We start from the raw sequence: 25,079 nt of genomic DNA, 5'->3' as shown, positions 1-25,079 counted from the left end.
ACAATAGATTACGGTCCCTTGTTTCTAAATATATGTACATATACAGAGATTTATAGATAGCGTGATTAGTAACAACTTGAACATAATTGTAGCAAAATGTTGCCAGTCTAATAAATTTTATTACAAAAATAACCGTTATATCAGGTAATAAACGGGTTATAACGACGTTAAAAGATAATAATTTGGAACAACACTAGCAAATGTGACGTATGCTACTAGGAGGCTATGTTTTATCTGTACCCTCACATATTTCTGGCCCACCCACACTTTGTTGAAATTTGATAAGAAAAATATTGGTTTGTGTTCATCGTAAGCACGTATCGTTGCCATATTTACTACAGTTATGGTTGTGCGTCGAAACAATTCGCGCTGTGAACGTGATTTCAGTTCTTTCTCTATCGTATTGTCAATGTGAAACGAGTGTTTGCTGTGGTTTCGTCAGCGGGTGTTAACACCAGAAACAGTTACGTGTTTTGCAATTAATTCGTCCGCCCACTTGACCGTCGGTAGAAGCGGGTGTACGCAGCGTGCGTGATGATACTGGGTGCTAGATAGTGCAGTTGATTTGGGACAGATTCGGATATGTCGCTCCAGAAAAGTGTTAAAAGTGCCGGAGGGGATCGGAGCGAGCAGGCGGACACAACTTCTATATGTTCCTCGGTGACCACCCAGCCTGACAGGCATGGGTTTTTCGGAGGTGCTCAATACAGTCCAGAACCGTAAGTAATGTTTACATTCTTAACCAATCATAACTAGTGAGTCATAACACTGCATGTATTATGCACATCTGTTTGACTAGAAAGGCCATGGCCCGTACATAATTGAAAAAAAAGTTACCTGTAGTGTTATTGTTGGTTTTATTTGAATAACAATACATGCAGACTCACTCTAATTACAATAAATGTGAAAGTGTATGGTCAGCAGTGAAATTGCATACAAACCATTACATACTCATTTCTTACTTTTTAAATTGTCTTATCATATTTGGTCTTTGAACAATAAAACTTTCTTTGTGCAAAATTATTAGATATGCATTGCTGCCTGTAAACAATATGTGACGTTTTCAACCAAAAGGTACCACATTGCCGGTTGTCGATAAGGTTGATTTCAAATTGACGCTATATGGAAATAGCGCCTTATTGACAATCGACAATAAGTACTCTTTTGGTTGAAAATGTCACATATCAGGAAAGATAATAAATAACAACTATTAACTATTTTAAAGTAGTTTTGCTAGATCTGAACTATTGTCAAATAAAAAGCTCCAAATAATTTCTTCTGTTTAAATATGTTTACCTTCTGGACTTATCAGGCATTAATCAATTATCTCTGACCCAGTTATGCTCTGCTCATCTTATCTATTCAGATACGCTACTTGTATTTTAGGCAACTTCGTTTGAAAGTAAGAATAGGTTTTAGGTTTTTGCGGGCTAGGTTTCCGCAACTCGACGTCATATATTGCGCCTATTTTGCGTGATGGGTTGCCGGCAGTACTCTTGCCAACCCAACTCTTCCAAGAAGCCCCGAGGCATTGTGCCCGGTATTCTGCCACCCCTGGACATTCGAGGATGACATGGGCAGCTGTCTCTTCTGCCTCCATGCATGCCCTGCATGTATTTTAGACAACATATTTTTTAGGGTTCCGTACCCAAAGGGTAAAAACGGGACCCTATTACTAAGACTCTGCTGTCCGTCTGTCTGTCTGTCACCAGGCTGTATCTCATGAACCGTGATAGTTAGACAGTTGAAATTTTTACAGATGATGTATTTCTGTTGCCGCTATAACAACAAATACTAAACAGTACGGAACCCTCGGTGCGCGATTCCGAATCGCACTTGGCCAGTTTTTTTTTTATATTGATGATTTGCCTTATTTCCAGTGTGACTAAACTGGGAATCATATTACCAATAGCACATTGATAATGGGGCCACCTGTGCTATCAGAGACTGGCAAAACAAATGACTCATCCTATGGAGTTATTGCAAAAGATCACTATAGGATCTTACAAATAAAAAAACTATCAATAATGTATTGTAAAAAAAAACCGGACAAGTGCGAGTCGGACTCTCCCACCGAGGGTTCCATACTGTTTAGTATTTGTTGTTATAGCGGCAACAGAAATACATCATCTGTAAAAATTTCAACTGTCTAGTTATCACATTTCTTGAGATACAGCCTGGTGACAGACAGACACACGGACAGCGGAGTCTTAGTAATAGGGTCCCATTTATACCCTTTGGGTACGGAACCCTAAAATTGAACACCAATTATGCTAAAAATGTACAATCTCCAATTTACTTAATTTCTTTACCTTGCAATAAACAATTCACTTACATGTCATATATTACATCAGTCCAACCTAACAAAGCATGTCTCAACTGCAAAAAAACATAACGCACAAGAAATATGAACACAACCGAGCAAAGTAGAATAGAAACCCTGTAATTGTATCACAATACACATAATAGAGGAAAACCTAATGTTTCTCAATTTCCCACTCGTAATGTGTTTGAAACTATTTATTAAATGGTGTTAAATTGGCTTTGTTAACAGCCTCCTGTTAGCCTTTAATTTGGTAGTTACCTTGACTATGAAGCTGGAAGAGTGAAATCATGTTTTTTTTAATGAATTATGTTATTCGTAATTTTTATATGCTTTCCATTCTTACATTAAAAAACCGGCCAGTAGTCCTCTAGTCTAGCTGTCTAGTCCATTCTTACATTAAAAATGTTTCAACTCGCATATAGTGTGGACGGTCTGAGATACAATTTGGCGATAAACGAGTGTTTACCGCAACTGTTTCTGTATTTCAGAAACACGTGGATTTCTGTTTCTGAAACCGTGTTTCTAAATAAAATATATAGTGAATACGCGGCTTAACTTTATGTCCCTCATAATTTGGGATCCATAATAGATAGATAGATAGATAGATAGCGTTTATTCGTGGCAAAAAAGAGGAAAACACGTACATAGGAAACACAACATAAATAATATAAGCCACGAAATGGTCCCGACTCAGCATGGTGCTAGCCTGGCTGGGCTAGCGCTGATCTTCCGTCGGGGCCATGAACTATTGCAGTTCTAAGAATACTAACACAGTATAAAACAAATAATAAAAGACACGTCAAGATTAATGTTGACAAGCCTAAATATAATAAATAAATACTAACAAGCACACAAGATAAATGGTATCAAAAATCAATCACAAAGTGCACGAGATGCATAGGAAACCTTAAAAAAAACCGGCCAAGTGCGAGTCGGACTCGCGCACGAAGGGTTCCGTACCATTACGCAAAAAGCGGCATAAAAATCACGTTTGTTGTATGGGAGCCCCACTTAAATATTTATTCTATTCTGTTTTTAGTATTTGTTGTTACAGCGGCAACAGAAATAGATCATCTGTGAAGATTTCAAGTGTCTAGCTATCACGGTTCATGAGATACAGCCTGGTGACAAACGGACAGACAGACAGCAGTCTTAGTAATAAAAAATTTAAAAAACCCCGTTTTCCCGTTTTTACCCTTCGTGTACGGAACCCTAATAAAAACGAGGACCCACCAAGTCATTATCTGGACCGATGTAATAAACATTAGCAGGCACTGAGTTGCATATTCAGAGAATGAAAAAAACATTATGCAAGTATTCCTTTTTTTTTAATCACTCCATAAAATTCCTAAATTCGACCACAAATCTTTGTGATAAGACTTATGTTAGATTGAATAGTAGGAGATAACTATAGCTACGAAAATAGAAAGTGTACATCTGTTATACGGTCGAAGAAATTGTGAACAAATGCGTGCGATTTGTTTCTAATTACCTTGTGCCTACTTGGACTTAATTATAAGTGTTATACAATAAGGTAATGCCGATCATTATTGCTTGTTCAGTTCATTGTTTTGTTTACTATTCGATAATATTGAGTGTAAATTATGTATGTGAAGCTACAAAATTAAAAGGCCGTTAAAGTTTGCTCATAATACTCTCAGTTTCGGATTTGTCCTAGAGGCCCGGTAGGCCCGGGCAAATTTATTGAATCGCATGCGATTGTGAATGACGTGTGAAGAGGTATCCAGGGATCCATAATACTTGTAGGTATATGTATAAAGAGGGAGGCAACGCCGCCGTATTATGTCCGCCTATTTGTACCTATCCCTTGTCCTCTTGAATACTCTCAAGCGCGCGGTTTAAGGCGGTTGTATTGTATAGAATAATATGTGAGATGGCACACCGCTAGCGTTGCGTTACAGGCACTTTCCTTAAGTAAGATCCCTGATTTCCTCCATTATGGATGACCTGAGCATCAAAACAATCCTGTGATTCATAGGACCTTCAGGAGCCCCGTGCGTGACGGCACTTCAATCAGAAGGCCAATTTTCCAATCGTGATACTACATTGTACCTATTCAATAGGAATAGGACCGAACGAATGGAAAATAAATAGGTATTATTCGGTGCGTGACCCTCAACCATGCAAACAGTAAAATTGTATTTGTATTTCTAATCAAATAATATTATTTACTAGCTCAACTCAAGATGCCTATACTATAACCTGCAAAAGACATATCAGGCTACCCAATAGAATATAGAATAGAAGAAACTTTATCCAAGAAACGCTTAAACTAAACTTAAGTACAAAACAGGCATATTAGAGGAAGAAGGACCAAACTGACTAAAATTATTTACATAAACTGAACTAGTTACATATTATATTGCGTCTTTTAGATATTATCCTGAGTCCGATATTCGCTAAAAGTAAAACTAATACCAGACTTATTTATTCAGGTGCTAATATTCTCGCACATTTTCACGGTAAATTAAATTCTATATGACTAACGTTTCCTTTTTTTTTACATCATTCTAATTTCCGATACCGGAAAAGCGTCACTGAACTCACTGAAATGAAGTTAAGTACTTTATTTATGTAATCCAACATTCCTAGAACGTTCCGAAATTAGTGCGATTGTCGTTAGACAGCAGTGTTGGCCGAAACGTTAATGCAATTAACCATTAACCAGTGCAAATTGAACCGTAAACTGTAACCGTTCGTTACGGTTTACGGTTCAATTTGTACTGGTTAATGGTTAATTGCAATTAACGTTCGGCCAACACTGTTAGACAGTCACATACTGTCTTAAGTAGGTCCCAAGTGCCTTACTGAGCATTCACTTATTTTATTCACGGTTACGCGAATTGTTTCCCTTGTGTGATAGTGTAGTGTTGTAGTGCCAGCATCAAATATAGCGGATATAGTATAGCGAGTAGTCGCAGATATATTCGCGTAGGTATACTTTCATTCACTCCTATGGGTGCTGACTTCTGACTGTACATTCGTCTGAAATAATATCTTACACAACGAAGCGCGTAAAAATATTTTACACGTTTTCTGTAGAGGCATAAGAGCGTGTCATATTTTGCGCGCTTTCTTGTGCAAGATATAGTTGCACATGACTGTACACATGTACAGATTATATGTACAACTATTATAACATAATTATTTAGTCAAAAGTTAATAGAGATTGACGTGTCGTGCAGGCTAAACCTAATGTGTCTAGAATGTCTAGATCACTGAATAAGAAAAGTTGCGAAACGTGGCACTGTGCACTGCTACCATCAAACCGCACATGTGACCACGAAAACTGCAAAAAGGACCAATGAAGAATAGTGCACTTTCGTAAATAGATGTAACATACATTTATACAGCTCTCATTAATACCGTACCAGGTAGAATTCAGCTTCTACAGACATGTTGAAACTTCGTCAACTCGACTCACAATAAGTTACAGTCTGAAGTTTGTTGGCCAGGTTACGTTTATACAGTAGATACAGTACCTGTCGTCAGCTGATCGATCAACTTTTTGAGACAAACAAGTACTTTCTAGGTCTATTGGCATGGGTTCGCCCTTAAAGTACTGTATTAGCAATCGTGATGGTTTAATAACAGCCATTCAACTGTCCCAATCAAATGTCCCAATGTGAGAATGATTTTGTGAATAAAATGAATATGAATATAATTCTTCTTTAACCCATTCAGGTTTCAGGACGCCTCCACGGCTTGTGCTTATGTACTAATTAAATGTTCAAATACCTACTTTCGGATCAACCCACAAATCAAGTCAAGCTAGCACGTTATTTTCTCTTATTCACAATCTTTGTTTAGTTTCGTTTCAGAAGCATATCTTACGCTTTCACTCAGCTGTAACTATAAGGCTGCAATTAATACAAAATCTGTATTTATATCAAATTGTAAAATTACATATTTTCCACACACTCAAACATCAGTCGTGTCTTCACACTATAAGGTTTAATTTCGCTTGGAACGAACTCATTGCCAAACCACGTTATCACTGGCAATTGCTCTGTATAAAGCTCTGTATCTAATTAGTACAACGGCCATTTTTAAATGAACCGTATGTTATAACCTTAAGAGTGATTTTTACACTCGTTTATAAATCGCTAAAATATTAACCAAATTAGTTTAATTTGAAATCGCTAACATGATTCACAATTTGATTACCTAGTTGAGTCGTAAAATACCTCACTATGCTTTTCATACAGGCTCTTTTGAATTACATAATTGATTCATTTATGATTTCACATTTGCCTGAAAACTAAGACGCGTAGTGTAAAATATTGTAGGGCGCTATTAATTTATTACGTAAGACGAATTTTGCCAGTTTTTGACCCCCACTCACCCCATGTAAGAAAAAACAAGATTAGGCCGACGCCCTCCGGGAGGATTTTATTTTATATGTAATTTTGGAAAAATACTGTATTTCACTCAAAAATGTTGGCAACCCTACCCCTACCCCCTATATTACGTAAGAATCTAAAGAAAAAAAAATGAATACAAGTTTGGTTTGTTTTTGTGTAAATAAAAAAAAAAGAAAACATTTTTGGAACGTTTATTTGTTTCTACAAACTGCAAGTCTGCACCGTGTTTGATAACATAGAGTGTGGAAGTATTATTTTAAACGTCATAATAAATTTGAAAATCTCTTCTTAATTTTCTATACGGATTAGATCGAGATTTAGGTTTCGAAGCCTTCGTGTGTTTTCAATTTTGCACGAGCGCCACGTGACACGACTATCGTGCGAGCCGAGCGGCAGCCCACTGCCATACGCCTGCCCGGGAGGCACGCCGGCCAAATGTACCTAAACTGCGTAGTGACACCCCCCTGACTACGTGTCACTACTATCACTAGTGCTTCACAATCTAATTACTGCATAATGTAAAGGGCCGCACAGCGCCATCATTTCTCCTCTACTTCAGCTGTCGAATACTTTTTTTTTACTACATTACATTATGTGTCCCAATAATGTTTGTCTATTGCTCAAACTATGTAATTTTTTGCTTCAATATGCAATGTTACTTGTATCGTAAAATATGTAGTTATCGTAATGTGTTATCGGCCGATCTAAACTTGCATATGCATAGTCGATATGTTAATTTTTGTATCGCTGTAACAATCAATCCCTTGTGAAACCTGCATACGATATAGGAATACGTTAATTGTGCATTAAATAGCATAGCAACGGAGCGTAGAGTCCATCGATTGTAGTTTTGCATATAAATAAATAAAAAAACCGGCCAAGTGCGAGTCCGACTCGCCCACCGAGTGTTCCGTTGTTTTAGCGGCACCAGAAATAAAATTTCAACTGTTTAGCTATCACGGTTCATGAGATACAGCCTGGTGACAGACAGACGGACAGCGGAGTCTTAGTAATATGGTCCCGTTTTACCCTTTGGGTACGGAACCCTAAAAATCACCCTTCAAAGATTGAACCGTATAAAGTTTCGCATGATAAAAAAAACTAATTAAATGTCCAAAGTGTGTACACATTTCATTCGATAGTGTTATTTTGTGTAGGATGAAATTTACACTAGGGTTTCAGATTTCAGAAGTGTGTGTGTGTGGAAGTGTGTTTTTGTGAAGTATGGTTTAGTCACTTTTCAGTACTTTGGAGGACAATTTTTTACAAATTAATATTAATATCTTATATATTAATTTATTTGTGTTTTGACGAAGCATGTGGCGGATTACCTTTTTGTATGATTTGATTATGTTTGAATGAAATAAAATAAATATTTATTTCTTACATTAGGTTGAGATTGGGCAGCTAAAAAAATACGTGTGATACGTGTCTGTTATTTTAAACCTCCCTAACGTATATCAAAAGAAATGAAATCGAAGTCTGGCAGTTTGGTACAAACTGCTACACTCTTAACTGTACATCGGTGGACCTTATTACAAAATGTACTTACATGTAGATACACATACACGCCAGTAAAGCTAACATCATGATGCTAAGTAGTTAGCATTCAGCGGGGCGTGTGAACGACCGAAGGGTCACGGAGAGCCGCTTTTCGATGATATAACTCGGCCTACTCGCTAAACAGCCTATACTAGGTGACCTAGGTCTAGTGTGCTGACACTAGGGAACGAGTCAAGAGTCTAAAGAGCACGTTTCATTCAGTTATATGAGGCTGCCTTTACTAACCCTTTACCGGTCAAGAAAATACACGATTCAATAAAGTTGAGTTGTGCATGCTCGTTCACTGAAAAGATCGCTCCCAACTAGTACAATCTCACAACTGTACTAGTTCGGTCTTTTAGTACAGTAGTACACGGAGAGAGTCGACGTAAGTTTTAGTTCGGTCGGATGAGTCGGATCACTCGGATCGCTTTGCTGTCATTGTCACTCCTCGGTCCTCGCTCCCATTCTGTTTCGTTCGCGTGTAGTGTACTAAAACGTACTAAGAGCAGAATCATTAGGGAATAGTTCGGTCTAGTACAGTGGAGGGAATCGTGTCTTTTTGATTTTAGTACATGTACTACACAAGCCTACAATAAAGTCTCATCGCCCCCTTAAAGACTAATGAAGTTGTTATAGGGTCATTTTTGCCATATAATACCTGAATGTGCAGTATAAAGGGATCATTAGTATTTTTAAATGAAAGGTAAAAGGAGGTTCACAATTCGTATGGACCTCTGTTTTTTTTATGTACGTATTTTCTACGATTACTCGAGCCCGCATAGATCCTCAGACACTCACTCCTAAGACAAATTTCATGCGTTGTATAATGAGGGCTAACGCGTATGAATTCGCCGCTAGGGGCGCTAGTGTAGATGGTGGTCTTCGCAAAGTTCGAAATGTCAAATGTCACTTGTCACTTCAATGACTGACAGCTGTTCTTTAGTCTTTTGGACCACCATTAACAGAGGCGCCAACTGGTGAGCAAAAAAACGATAGCCCTCATTATTAACAAATGATTAACTATCCCTACTGATATCTTTTGCTGCATAATGTTCCATACTCATGTAAAATATATAACCACCAACATACAAATCCACGCGTACGAAGTCGCGGGCAACATCTAGTTCCTTTATATAATAATACTTGTACTTAGAGATAATCTGAATTTAATAATGTGTAGAAATTGTGAAAGTTTAAATCAGTGTTTAGAGATAATCTGGTTGAAATTCATTGTGCGCCTACTTCCTTCACGTTACTCAACGTTAGCTGAACGTGTGGGTCACAAGGTCCTGCATTTTCTCAAGTGGTTCCGGTATTTAGTAGACAGTTGGAGTTGTTTTTACACAGTAGGATGAAACATACATTTTTTGCCCTATTTACAATGCATACCAAAAGTGTAAATTTGGAGCACGAAATATAAAAATGAAATCGTTATTTTGATAACAACAGAATTAAAAAAGATTACTTTCCTAGTAAGTATAAAAATACCTGTAACGAGACACCAAGTAGGAAATTTAGGCCACCGTCTTTAAAATACGGACGAAGACCTAATTACGTGGGTAGCACACCGCTCCGGCTCTGCGTAGACACGCGTGTGTACATTCTGGTTATAATGTATCAAATGTATGGAATTATATGTCATATGTCACATCGCTTGCGTTGCATGCCCGTTGCCCGCTTTGTTATGCGGGGGTAAAGGTGCCACGAACACGAACCAGTGCGTTCTTCGTCGATTTACCTCTATCGCTCAAATGTGCAAGAGCCTTAGAGAGGCAAATGGAAGATTTTCCTACACAGGTTATTTAGGCGGTTATCACACTGGATGCGATATGCACGTCGCTCCGATGTTCGAGAGGTATGTCGCTATAATACGCTTATAGCGTTGTCTTGTTCACACATCGGAGCGACGTACGAATCGCATCCAGTGTGATAAGTTGATAACCGCCTTAGAAGGAAATCTGAATAAGGACGAAGTCGCTATCGCTATTTATCCCGTGCTTTACGTTATTATTGCAATATTTTTTAAACTCGATCAGATACAGTTTAACATTGAACAGTGTGACCAATTTGCACATACCGCTGGCAATGCGTAATCAATACGCCATTAGTTCCGCGCGTTTCTAATTCGTACTGCAATTCTCACTGAGTAATGAGTTTGCCGACCTCAGGCCCAAGGTTAGCCCCATAAAGATACTTCCTTATACAGACTTATACTTTACTTTTATTTCTGTCTATTCAGCGCGTTTCTACTCACAATCTACTGTTCTACTCTCCCCGGTTGGACTCTTTGGGCGGTCCTAGTTCCGGTCTCTCTAATTCCCAGTGCAATTCTCACTGAGTAATGGGTTTGCCGACCTCAGACCCAAGGTTAGCCCCATAAGGATACTTCCGAGACAGACTTGTATACTTTATACTTATATTCTTGTATAGTTTACTTTTATTTGTCTGTCTATTGAGGTCTACAGACGGCCGCGGCATATGTTCGTCGCCCCGCCACTGCTTCATCAATTTAATGCTTGCAATTCCGTAGATACTTAATCGAACTAACAATTTGGTAGACTGCCACCCAGCTGATAGTTTTGACCAGCCAGCTTGAGCACTATTCAAAAACCTGTTTCAATTCATTATTGCTATTACCCTGTTCGTAGCGGCAACATACTTGCCGTCATACTTGAAACAAAAACGCATCTCTACAATAAGAACTACGGTTCAAAATCGAATAACTAGAAAGGAATGTCAAATGGTAAAAGGGTTAAATAACGATAGTGTTTACTGTGCTTTACTTTGTAGCATCTCATACCTGGGTCCTAACTCCCAGTCCTTACTCCCACGGGCTGATCCTCCGGATTCTCCAATCGGCTATAATTCCTTAACGCTTTTGCCTTCTCTTCCTGTCTGATTCTCGTCTTCCAAATTACTCCCTGAAACTTTTGATTTAAAATGTTTACTTTCTGGCTACCATTTCTAAATTCTCCCTAAACTCCTTCTACCCTAATACGGCCCTGACCCGTCCGGTTACTTACCTTGCTGTTTTTCTAATCACTTCATGTTTTTATAATAATTTCGAAGCTAATCGACCTAAAATTCACTATAAATTTTCCTTGACATATTTGTTTCTTTGTTTCGACATAATCCGTCAAACTATTAATTTACTCTAAATTCTTTAGCATGAAGTTTAGGTCGTATAGTTTTCAAGTAGTTTGTTCTAAATTTAATCTAAAAATTGTTACTGGTGAACAAATATTTTCAAATATTTTCAAAAATAATTATAAGGTAAAGATTAATTCTAGAAAATGTTATCGCTAGCTATATAAGCGGCCCAGCGGACATCTGAATTGAGTTTGCTTCTAGTTCCCAACAAAGGAACGTCAGTTATAAGGGTCCGTGCGGGGCCAAGCCAGGCCCCGCACCATCAAGAAACCCTCGCTCGCGCTCCTTAAAAAGTACCTGTGTTCCTGGCCAAGTCTGGCGCTCTCTCTGCACGCGCCCAAGTCCGGTGGTGCTTTGCGGTTGCTCTAACGGAGCGCCTCGTCTCCTAGGCGCGCGCTATCGGCGCGCCTCGCCTCAACAGGCGCGTGCTGTCACCGCGCCTCGCCCGCTATCGGCGCGCCTCGCCTCAACAGGCGCGTGCTGTCACCGCGCCTCGCCTCTTCGAAGAGCGTGCTATCAGCGCGCCTTACCCAGCGCGCCTTACCGTGCGCGCGCTATCAGTGCGCCTTACCGTGCGCGCGCTACCAGCGCGCCTCACCTTGCGCGTGCTATCTGCGCGCCTTACTGTGCGCGTGCTGCCAGCGCGCCTCACCTTTGCGCGTGCTATCTGCACGGCTTACCTTGCGCGTGCTATCTGCGCCTTACTGTGCGCGTGCTGCCAGCGCGCCTCACCTTTGCGCGTGCTATCTGCGCGCCTTACCTTTGCGCGTGCTATCTGCGCGCCTTACCTTTGCGCGTGCTATCGGCGCGCCTTCTTTTGCGCGTGCTATCTGCGCGCCTTACTGTGCGCGTGCTACCAGCGCGCCTCACCTTGCGCGTGCTATCAGCGCGCCTATCCGTGTGCGTGCTCCTGCCTTGCGCGTGCTACTAGCGCGACTATAATCGTATTTATTCTTTTTGTAATAAAACCATCTGTTAGCGTGTCATATTTAGACAAAAGCCGATAAATAAAGAACCTACCCCTGTTATATCTATCCTTTCCTTTCTACCTCCTCACTCCCAGCTCCGTTACTCACTCCTCCAATATACGTGGAGGAGGGAGTAACGTGACAGTTTTGGCGCCCAACTTTAAAATTTACCGGCTTTCTTAATCCACTAAATTCTAAATTATAGACAGCATCCTTGTCTTTAAATCTTAAATAACTTTTCGGCCTCTTTCTGTTTAATTTTCTATTTCCTTATTCAATACGGCACGTCTTTTAGGTTATCAGCTAAATTAGACTAGTAGCTACTTTTTTTTAAATCGCTTTTATTGCTAAATATGTATTTTTCATAGGTCTTTAACTTTATAATAATTGTACTTCTTTTACTTTTCAGCTCAGCCCGTCCTCGTCCTCCCTTTTTTTTCTTCTTCAAAGCTCGTTTTCATTTTTCATTAACTGCCATTTTCCATTTCTTTCATTTTGAGTGAGTGTCTCATCTGTAAATATTTCTTCATATTCTCGGGTGGCTTAATAAGCCAGGTGCCCTTCTTTTTCTTTTCTTCACCCTGCAGAGCGGTAGTCCAACTCTGAAGAAAAAAATAAGCCTTATGGTCAAACACTCTTCTTTTTTACTCTACTGTGGTAGGTCTACCCCTACCACAACCTAAGTAGGCTCTACCCCTACTCTCTATTCTCGTCGGCTCTAAACCGACTAGAACTTGTACATAAACTTATCTTCGCGGAGCGGCTGACTACTCCCTTAAAATAAGCCTTAGGTCGTTCATTATTATCTTATTATCTTTTCCAGTGGAGCGGCTGACTACTCCCTTCTATAAAGAAGCCTCAGGTCATAGCGAGGACTTCTTAGGAGTGTGCGTCATAGAGCGTGAACCACATCCCCTTCCTTTGCCAGAGACTTATGAATGCGTGATTATGACAGGCGATGTATGAGTGCAGGGAAGTTCCTCGATCTATTCATCTTCTTCTCCATTATATCACTCATCCTCTCATTCCATTTATTCATCCCCATTAACGAGCTTGCTCTTTCTTTCTTATGACTTACTGACTTACCTACCTACTTACTTACTTACTTACCTGCTTACTTAACTACTTACTTCCTTTACTTTCCCCTAAAACTTAACTCTTCACAAAAAAAAAACTTTTCCGTTTAAGATTACGACAAAGTTTTTTTTTCCGTGGTTTTTGGGGTAATGTAGCATCTCATACCTGGGTCCTAACTCCCAGTCCTTACTCCGACGGGCTGATCCTCCGGATTCTCCAATCGGCTATAATTCCTTAACGCTTTTGCCTTCTCTTCCTGTCTGATTCTCGTCTTCCAAATTACTCCCTGAAACTTTTGATTTAAAATGTTTACTTTCTGGCTACCATTTCTAAATTCTCCCTAAACTCCTTCTACCCTAATACGGCCCTGACCCGTCCGGTTACTTACCTTGCTGTTTTTCTAATCACTTCATGTTTTTATAATAATTTCGAAGCTAATCGACCTAAAATTCACTATAAATTTTCCTTGACATATTTGTTTCTTTGTTTCGACATAATCCGTCAAACTATTAATTTACTCTAAATTCTTTAGCATGAAGTTTAGGTCGTATAGTTTTCAAGTAGTTTGTTCTAAATTTTATCTAAAAATTGTTACTGGTGAACAAATATTTTCAAATATTTTCAAAAATAATTATAAGGTAAAGATTAATTCTAGAAAATGTTATCGCTAGCTATATAAGCGGCCCAGCGGACATCTGAATTGAGTTTGCTTCTAGTTCCCAACAAAGGAACGTCAGTTATAAGGGTCCGTGCGGGGCCAAGCCAGGCCCCGCACCATCAAGAAACCCTCGCTCGCGCTCCTTAAAAAGTACCTGTGTTCCTGGCCAAGTCTGGCGCTCTCTCTGCACGCGCCCAAGTCCGGTGGTGCTTTGCGGTTGCTCTAACGGAGCGCCTCGTCTCCTAGGCGCGCGCTATCGGCGCGCCTCGCCTCAACAGGCGCGTGCTGTCACCGCGCCTCGCCCGCTATCGGCGCGCCTCGCCTCAACAGGCGCGTGCTGTCACCGCGCCTCGCCTCTTCGAAGAGCGTGCTATCAGCGCGCCTTACCCAGCGCGCCTTACCGTGCGCGCGCTATCAGTGCGCCTTACCGTGCGCGCGCTACCAGCGCGCCTCACCTTGCGCGTGCTATCTGCGCGCCTTACCGTGCGCGTGCTACCAGCGCGCCTTACTGTGCGCGTGCTGCCAGCGCGCCTCACCTTTGCGCGTGCTATCTGCACGGCTTACCTTGCGCGTGCTATCTGCGCCTTACTGTGCGCGTGCTGCCAGCGCGCCTCACCTTTGCGCGTGCTATCTGCGCGCCTTACCTTTGCGCGTGCTATCTGCGCGCCTTACCTTTGCGCGTGCTATCGGCGCGCCTTACTTTTGCGCGTGCTATCTGCGCGCCTTACTGTGCGCGTGCTGCCAGCGCGCCTCACCTTGCGCGTGCTATCAGCGCGCCTATCCGTGTGCGTGCTCCTGCCTTGCGCGTGCTACTAGCGCGACTATAATCGTATTTATTCTTTTTGTAATAAAACCATCTGTTAGCGTGTCATATTTAGACAAAAGCCGATAAATAAAGAACCTACCCCTGTTATATCTATCCTTTCCTTTCTACCTCCTCACTCCCAGCTCCGTTACTCACTCCTCCAATATACGTGGAGGAGGGAGTAACGTGACAACTTACGTAAGAATAAGAATGCGTACCTTACTCATATATGTTTGCACTGAATATGCGTCTACATTTACCTTCAGTGCGTCAATTCACATTATGACAGTTATGACGCCGACGGACGAACGGATGTTTAATATTTGTGACTTTACTTGTGACTTAGGTTTTTATGGTTCCTCACCCAGTAGGTAAAAACGGGACTCACTAAGACTCCACTGTCAGTCTGTCTGTCACCAGGCTGTATCTCATGAACCGTGATAGCTAGACAGTTGAAATTTTCACAGATTATGTATTTCTGTTGCCGCTATAACAACAAATACTAAAAAGTACGGAACCCTCGCTGGGCGAGTCTGACTCGCACTAGTCCGGTTTTTTAAGATGACTACAATCTACAAAGCTTGTAATAGGCAGTTTTCTGTTAAAGTTCGTTCCACACAGTATTATTCTGTCTATTTTTAACCACACAACTTTGATGTTATCTTAGGACGTCGCTGTCGAAAGACATCTTTCTGGATGATCATCTCCATCCGTAAAAGTAGTAACGAACTCTCGAGTAGCGCTTTTTAATAGATTTAAAGAATTTTAACCTTATACGTATACAGTAGTTAATACATTCCATATTTAATACGCAGCTTTGAATTGAATCTGCGACTGCCCCCGATTATTGGCACTATCATATAATGATTTGTCATTTTAAATGACTTGTACAGTCGGCAGCAGAAATGGCTGAGCGTGCCAGGTGGCCATAATGATCTGCACACACTGTTATTTGTAACAACAAAGTTGTGTTCAGATGTTGATGGCATCGCCTTCTAAGCATCGTATTCTACTGCAGCCTGTACAGTCAACAGCAGAAGTTGCTAAGCGGGCCAGGTGTCCAAAATTATCTTGACGCGACTTTATTGAGAGAATAAGAGCGTGTCAAGGTAATTTTGAACATCTCGCCCGCTTAGCAACTTCTGATGTACATAACGATAATAATAAAATATAACATACAGTTTTGAATGATTCACGGTTAGTTTCACTAGACTTATAATACAAAAGGTAATCACGGTCTCGGTCAATATAAGTCTAGTGAAAATATATCTTTATGCTTTATGCAGCTAAATGAAGTGTTTTCTTTGTTACAGCAAAAGGACAGTGTCTCCGAGCACAATACTAAAACGCGAGCAGAAATGGCTGCGCATGCTCAACAAGTGGGAGGCCTTCATGAGCAAGAACTACAAGAAAGTGCGGGAGAGATGCAGAAAAGGTGAGACATGTCACATTATCACATGAATATGATGGTCGTGCTTTTATAGTGACCGTGGCTTTCAGAAACACATATGTAGCACTATAGGTCTGAGAGTGACGCATGAAACGATATACTTACGATAAAAGTGCAATTAACAATATTCGAACCTTTAATGATTTGGAAAATAAGCCCTTAAAAAAAAAACAGAAGAAAATATCTATTTAGAAATTAAATTGACAAGAGAGATATCGATGGAACACTAAAGGGGCCCACTGATTACTAGTCCGCCTGCAGTATCTGATGCTCTTATCGGGCGGCCTGTCATCCTAGACCCATAAAGGGACCCACTGACTATCAGTCCGCCGGACGATATCGGCCTGTCAGTTGTTCGGAACTGTCAAATTTTTGTTCTAACTGACAGGCCGATATCGTCCGGTGGACTGATAGTCAGTGGGGCCAGCGGGCCCCTTAACGTTCACACACATAAGCGATTATTGCCTACGGGCAATGGCTTGCTGCCACCTCGTCGACTTCTCACTAGCAGTTGAGAGTCGTCAGTTTTCGCCCGAAGACCACGGACTGTCCGGCCGATATCTGTCGGCGCTGACCGGAATTATCAAGCGGCCACACGCCACACACTATCAGTTCGTGTTATTCGTCGGACCGAAACTTGACCGAGAACTGTTAGTGTGTGGACTTTTGCGATTAACTGACAGGCTGATATCGTCCGGCGGACTGGTAATCAGTGGGCCACTTTAGGTAGGTCAATAAAACTTCAATGTCTGTCCAACTTCAATTTTAACAATGTGTGTCAATTATTTGTTACCTCTAGATACATCAGTGAAAATTAACTAAGATTCTACATTAATTGCTTACATATGTCTTCGTGGTGTTCTAAGTATATTCTAGGAAATATTTTCAGATCGCCATGTTACTTATTTACTATTCCCACAGCTAACTATTATGAATCTGTAATTTTATTTGTTTATGTTATAAAAAAACCGGCCAAGTGCGAGTCGGAATCGCGCACCGAGGGTTCCGTACATTTTAGTATTTGTTGTTATAGCGGCAACAGAAATACATCATCTGTGAAAATTTCAACTGTCTAGCTATCACGGTTCATGAGATACAGCTTGGTGACAGACGGACAGCGGAGTCTTAGTAATAGGGTCCCGTTTTTACCCTTTGGGTACGGAACCCTAAAAATACAAGTATAGTTGCCTATTGCGTATTGCGGTTACCTTGAATCCTTGAATCGACTGGAGTTATCCGGATATGATGATTGAAGAAAATTCCTTAGCGAAACTGGCGATACTATATTAGGTACGTCCTGTACATCCGAGGTCAAATATATTATTATAATAACTAGCCTTTACCCGCGATTTCGCCCGCGTAGAAGTCGATAGCGATAGGCTATATGCCCCTCTATAATTTTATCCCCCATTTTACAACCTCAAGGTATATTCTCGGGATGAATAGGTTGTAAGACTTGTAAGTAACCTATTGAAGTTTTAGCCAAATACGTTACGTTTAAATATTAAGTACTTTATATTACATTCTAGTTTTACCACATTGAAGTGCTAAAACGAATAAATGCTGAATATTTTCGTAAATTAAAATGTAAAAAAATATATTCTAACGATAAACCAATGATGTAATGATATACATATATTAGGGCATCGTTTATTTCACGTCCCGTTTAATCGATACCTTTGAGACGTTAAATTCTCCTAAGGAAGCCATTCAACGGTTTTTGTAGTTAAGTATTTGAAATTTCTTCGTTCCACTTTGTGCCTTGGCAATAGAAAGTTTTTATAACATTTGTCGTCAGTATAAGGAAAAGTATGAAATCAAACGCAAACTCGTTATATTTTATGTATTTAAGTTAGGTAATTCGTCAATATCAGAATTGTATTGGTTTTTACTAGCGACCCGCCCCGGCTTCGCACGGGTAGTTCAACAAATTTACACAAAACCTTTACAAATTATACATAAAAAACCTTCCTCTTGAATCACTCTTATCTATTTAAAAAAACGCATCAACATCCGTTGCGTAGTTTTAAAGATCTAAGCAATAAGCATACATAGGGACAGACGGACGGACAGACAGCGGAAAGCGACTTTTTTTTATACTATGTAGTGATAATGAGCCAGGAGTATGTTAGGAGAGCGTGATACAACATTTCTTCTAACAAACTGTTGTACCTACTGGACAACGGGATAGAATAACAAGAAAAAAAAAACCACCCAAATAATTCTTATTTGTACTCCAGGTATACCAGCATCCGTCCGTCCCAGAGCATGGCTCTACCTCTGCGGCGGTGAACTCCTCATGAAGAAACACCCCACTGAGTACGAGGACCTGCTAGCGTCGCCTGGCGACCCGAAATGTATGGACGACATCAGGAAGGACCTGCACAGACAGTTCCCCTACCATGAGATGTTCATCAGGGAAGAAGGACCGGGGTAAGATTATAACCACTCCAAGTTTACCAGCAGCAGTCCCAGAGCGTAGCGCCTTATAGCACCCCACAGTGCAAAGACCTACTAGCGTATCCCGGCGACCCGAAATGTATGGACGACATTAGGAAGGACCTGCACAGACAGATCCCCTACCATGAGATGTTCATCAGGGAAGAAGGACCGGGGTAAGATTATGACCACTTCAAGTATACCAGCAGCAGTCCCTAAGCGTAGCGCCCTAAAGCAACCCACAGTGCAAAGACCTGCTAGCGGCGCGCGGCGACTCTAAATGTATGGACGACATCAGGAAGGACCTGCTCAGGCAGTTTCCCTACCATGAGATCTTCATCAGGGAAAAGGGGCTTGGGTACGTTTACGTTTCAGTCTCATTTCTCATAATAAGTGACAAAGGTTTTACCACAAGGTGCATTTTAAATGTTACATTCAAATCTATATGCTTTTGTTTTACGTTCATAAAATACAAGAATACATGGTACGAATTGTACGAATCTATCTATGAAGAGTGTGAAGACTGTGAAGTAAAAGTACTATAACCGGTGTCTGTGAAAGTGCCATTAAATTTAGATTTACAAGTTAATAAACACGTACTGAACATATTTGTATCAACTTTGCTATCAAATCCGCAAACTTTGAAATCCATTTACGACGCACAGGCAAAATCAACTTTATTTTTATCTGCATAGCGTTTAAAATAAGATGGCAAGAAATATCTAAAGATTATTAAATTTTGCAGTAATAAGACTAATGTACTGCACTGATTGCATTCCGCAATGCATACTTGGTGTGAATTTGGCAATCAAAATTGTTGCGTAGCGCATTTGGCAATAGGAAATTAGTGTAATATCAAAATTTTTAGTTTTTTGCGATTTGTGTCCTATGCTGTACGGAATTGAGCTGATATTAGTTTGAAGTTTTGAAAAAAGTTTTGACTTGTTAATAGATCGTGAATAAGAAATTTTGGCCTATAATATAGAACATAGTTGGAAAGTATGAGGAAAGTTGCCAAATCTAAATACAACACAAACAGTATGCCGTTTATGAATTTTATTCTATCAAATTGAGAACAAAAAGCAACTTTCTCGCATTGTGTTTTGCGACAATGAAGATATCTGGAATAAACATAGTAATAAATACTTATAAATAAATTTATTTCTGACTAGTAAACTTTTTAAATCGATAGATCTCATGAATCTCATGATTCTGTATAGAAATAGGTGAAATAACCCAAAAGTTAACGGTTTTCCGGAAAAAAGTAAATGGTTGTACTTTTATCTGAAAATGCCCATAAAATAAATAAATAAATTGCATTATTTTAAATTGTGACGGGACATAACCATGTGGTATTTACCGGCTCTGTGCTGACTCACAAATCGCAATTGTATCAACACGGCCGTGAATATTTCAGACGTGATTTAATTCCGTGGTCGGAACGGAATGCCCTTTGACAAGCCCAAAACCGCGAAATATCCCTGTAAATACCTCAATGAGTAAAAACTGGGTACTTCCCAGCCCAATTCAACGAAATCGCGATATGTAATTTGATTATTTTATTATATCCATTTTTTCGCAACGCTTTGCTCAGAAGGCATACCGCGAACCACTTTGTTAGTTCGTTCATCTATTCATATCTCATATTTTAACAGTTCGATTCGAATAGCAATGCAAGAGCGATAGAGAGGCAGATATAAGATATTTCGATTTTTGATGTCCGCGGCAAAGGCCTTCAGGACTTTGCGATACATAAGTAAGTATTATTATGCAGTATATTGTTTTAGTATCCAATTGAGCACCCTGCCATGGCGCCGACCTAGCCCCCATTATATGTATATTATATAGGTATTTTATGTTTATTCACAATAAATACATCCCCATTGAAACTTGACCTATCCTATTAACTCACACAGGAGTGTATTTGGGTTTGACTTTGTGAAGTGATTGAGTGTTCATTGCTCAACTTGCTTTTAAGATGAATGCGAGATACATAACCACCTATAAATATTGAGTTGCATAAACTGTTCTGTTTATTACGACGCTTCTCCGCAGTCAGTCAAGAGCAGAATCGAAAGAACCTTTAATTCATTTGATGTCTACTTGCAAGATAGTTTTTACAGTTTTATTTATGGAGCGCCCTGTACAAAAAAAGAAAATGTCTGAACAGTAGGTCCAACATTCGAAAAAAAGTTATGCGCTAATTTTAGTAGTATTTGCCGCGCGATCGGGTGGAATTGAAAATTGCTCAACTTATAATAAACAAATAAACATTAAAACATTATTTTTTCCTTTCAGGCAACAAGAGCTCTTCTCGGTGCTAAAGGCGTATTCCGTGTTCAACCCGAAGGTCGGCTACTTCCAGGCGCAGGCGCCCGTGGCGGCATTCCTGCTCATGCACATGCCCGCGGTCCAGGCCTTCTGGTGCCTCGTGAGCATCAGCGACAAATATCTCAGCGGTTATTATAACCCTGGTTTAGAGGTTGGTATTCATCATCATCATCATCATCATCATCATCATCATCGAAAATCGAAACTTCATTATATTATGTATACCTACATATATTCGAACGATAGAGGCAAATAGATCAACCAAGTGGTTCGCGGTTATAACTCTTGTACCTCTTGGCCAATGATTTAAACAACCTCCTTCCGCTATAAAAAGAGTTTCTTGTAAGTTGTGGCTGTGTAAGAGGAAATATGGACCGATATTTGAGTCAGAATTTGTAGCAGTATCTTGGAAATTAGAGAGTTGATAATTAGATCTTCCCACTCTCAGGCTAGAGGTGAACATATCAGTTAAACACTTCATTCGTCTACCTACTGAAATACGTACTAAATGCTAAGACAAGAATATACTAATGTAACAGGTATATCGGATCAGCTACTTTACTCTCATGATTGCCTACTCTTTTTTTATTAAAAATAGTAATCTTTATGCTAACAATTTTTTTAGGTATTACAACGAGATGGCGACATCCTCCACGCGCTCCTCCGCCGCACGGCCCCCGCCGTCCATCGCCACCTCGTCAAGCACAAAGTAGAACCCGTCCTGTACGCTACAGAATGGTTCCTATGTGCCCTGACACGCACGTTGCCTTGGGACAGCCTTCTGCGTGTCTGGGACTGCTTTCTATGTGAGGGTGTTAAGGTAAGGCCAATAAAAGTATTTAAGGCATAGAGGGAGTTACAAATTGGTGCCGCGTGACCAGGATAACACAGTTTAGTTAACTTTAGTTTGAGTATTTGTTATGCCAGTAAATCACCACGAGCCGTGAACACTTGACCAGGATTACAATACAAACTCATTATAATTTTATCTTAGATTAGAACAGTGAGGGAAGGTTTCAAACACCTTTAATTTCCGTCAACTTGATAATTGCTACATTTTTTCCTGTCCTGTTTATAAATGCTTAGTAAGTCTATCAAAGTTTGAAGCTAAGTTAGTTTTAATGTAAATTTAATCTTTTTTTTAAACTTTTTCCAGGTTCTTTTCAAGGCGGCCTTAGTGATCCTAGCAGGCGCGCTCGGCCCAGCCAAAGTCCGCAAGCGCGCCGCCGGCCTCTGCGAGACGCTGGAGGTGCTCCGCCACCCGCCGGAGAGCATCCTGGCCGAGGAGTACCTGATGTACCACATGCAGCGGTTGGGGCTGACGGAGGAGGACTTTGAGTTTGAGCACCAGAGGCAGACTGCGCGCCGGCGGGCGCTGTCTAATAGGAGGTTAGTATAAAGTTTGTTCAAGTTCAGATTCTTTATTGCATTCATTAGTGATCGTTGGGATCTTTTTAGGGTTCCGTACATCAAAAGGACAAAACGGAACTCTTATAGGATCACTTTGTGGTCCGTCTGTCTGTCAAGACCCTTTATCTCGGGAACGCATGGAGGAATCGAGTTGAAATTAAACCATATACTCAAGTATACAGTCCCTTGACGCTGTGAAAAAATTAAATTTCTAAGTAAACGTAAAAAAAAAGATACGGCCGTTTATGCCGCAAAAAACCTTTATTTCGAATTTTCGACACTCAAGTGAATCAAAACTATAGGGTACTGTCCGTTGATCTAGGTCCTAGAAGTATGAAATTTGGCAAGTAATATCGTCTTACACTACAAGTACAGAGAAAAATCTGAATGCTATACATTTGTAAAAAAAAGATTAGTTACATTTCTTCGGAACCCTCGGTGGGCGAGTCCGACTCGCACTTGTCCGGTTTTTTATATATGTTCCCCAATTTACCGAAGACGACAGCATTGATCTAGAAACTTATTTGGGAATTTCTAAACGATCATGAACAAATCCAGAAACCTTCAAATATAATAAGTATAATAACCCACCTGTAGTGAAATCGGCATTTATTATAGTACCTTGTGCATTTGCACTCGAAAAGCATTATTTGATTATAACTGCTAATGAAAATGAAATGCTAATGAATGCATAATTATCTAATTTCAGTAGTGGAAACTGTTTTGGCTTATGTATGTATTTAAGTGTAATTATCTATATGTGTCATCTTTCGCTGTTTGTTTACCATTATCAATAAAAAAAAAAAAAACCATACAATTTTTTTTACACTTTGTGAAGTCAGTTTTGTTCGGTATTCAATGTATTGGAGATTCAAGGAGCTTTTACCCTTTGTACAATTTATCTTTCCGTTACAGTGGCAGCTGATTCAGCGACTGTTCCTACAGGCGTTATTCCAAGAATAACGCGCGGGACATATTCAACACTCTATGAGCTACCACGGTGCACCTGACGCGGAATGCGAACTATTTAGTCTATGATAGTGATAGTGTTGTGACTGAGTGCTTTCGGATAACGGTATGTTATTTCAGTTACTTTTCACGTTAACGTTTTTAACGCGTTATTTCCGGCAAAACTATAGTGTGGAATACGCTAACATTTTCTCGAATTTTTTGGTGTTTGTGACATAATAATGAAGGAATGCGTGTGCAATAAAATTGAAGTAAACTTTGTATTGCTCATAAAAGCTATATTTTGTTCAGTATTCGTTTTATATAATTTTTAATTAAAGTTAACCAAGATCGGTATTCTCGTCGTTGTGTAGAAACTTTTAAGTAATAAAGAAAATAAATGTCTCTGTGGTGAAGACAAACATACTTTAAAATGCAAAAATTAGCATTGTGATATGTATTTAAAATAGGATACCTACCTTTAAAACGAATACCTATATATTAATATTAATAAAAAATCTATAGTTCCTTTTTAACTACATGAAATATACAGTATAGTTTGGCAAGCCATTTTCGTCAGTAGTAAAAGGCGGCAAATTTAAAAAATGTAGGCGCGAAGGGTTCTCCCATAGAAAATTTGAATTTCGCGCCATTTCTACTGACAGTGGGTTTATCACGCAGAGTATATCACGCCATACTTTTTCTATGCAAGGAACAAATCAGTGTTCCATACTTTTTTCTATGGGCAGTGGCAGTACGTCATGGTTAAAAAATAAAACAGACTATTTTTTGTTATTAATACCTTTAGCATTACAGTCTGGCAAAAAAGAGTAGAAATTAAAAAGTGGCAACACTGTAGTGTCGTCCCTTTTTTCTTAGATTGATTTGAAAGGGACGACACGACACTACAGTGTTGCCACTTTTAAATTTCTACTCTTTTTTGCCAGACTGTACGAGTTCTTTATAATCATCAACATTGATCATTTAATGCTAATTTTTCCAGTTTTTATAATTATTGTACTATTATAGAAGGAGACTGTGTCAAACTGTATAAATGTAGGATCGTGCAAAACCTATAATATAATTCATAATATTTTGTCATAAGGACTGTAATTATTAAAATTACATATCTATGTAAATATTAATTATTCTATAGAACTTAGTGTAAAGAAAATAATTGATTGGTATAATTTGGTAAATTATTGCTGCTACTCAGTTATGGTATAGTACTTATATAAAGTTACTAAAGTAACAGTGCGAGACTTCCTTTATGACGAAGTTTCTCAATTTGACATAAAAATACCGACGCTTTTGTATAGTTTTGTATCCCAAGTATAAACTTGTGTGTGGTGTTCAAAAATCGTGGGTACAAACTCGTGGGTGCTATATAGAGCAATAAAAAAAAACGTTCTCGAAAAAAACATGCAAAAAGATGACTAAAAATAAAGAATAGACCTTAGGAGAGACAGAGACCCCACACGAGCTTCGGCGTCAAGTCAACTCTTGGCGCAGCGACGCCATTTTCCATAGCTCTGACTAGACGACGCTCACAAGACGCTAGTGTGGGGTGGCCCTAAAAATCTTGTA

At 39.7% G+C, this 25,079-nt stretch overlaps 1 protein-coding gene across 1 annotated transcript; it reads left to right on the top strand.

The window, feature by feature from the left end:
* The first annotated feature begins 78 nt into the window (after window positions 1-78).
* LOC134750394 (TBC1 domain family member whacked) lies at window positions 79-24,289 on the top strand. The gene is made up of 7 exons (XM_063685564.1): window positions 79-719; window positions 16,228-16,349; window positions 18,605-18,797; window positions 21,102-21,285; window positions 21,760-21,954; window positions 22,291-22,523; window positions 23,460-24,289. The coding sequence occupies exons 1-7, from the start codon at window positions 583-585 to the stop codon at window positions 23,467-23,469; spliced, it is 1,074 nt and encodes a 357-aa protein (XP_063541634.1). The 5' UTR covers window positions 79-582; the 3' UTR covers window positions 23,470-24,289.
* Window positions 24,290-25,079: the final 790 nt, after the last annotated feature.

Source organism: Cydia strobilella, chromosome 19, assembly GCF_947568885.1.
Source record: "Cydia strobilella chromosome 19, ilCydStro3.1, whole genome shotgun sequence".
NCBI lineage: Eukaryota > Metazoa > Arthropoda > Insecta > Lepidoptera > Tortricidae > Cydia > Cydia strobilella.
This window is presented reverse-complemented; position numbering and strand designations above follow the sequence as displayed.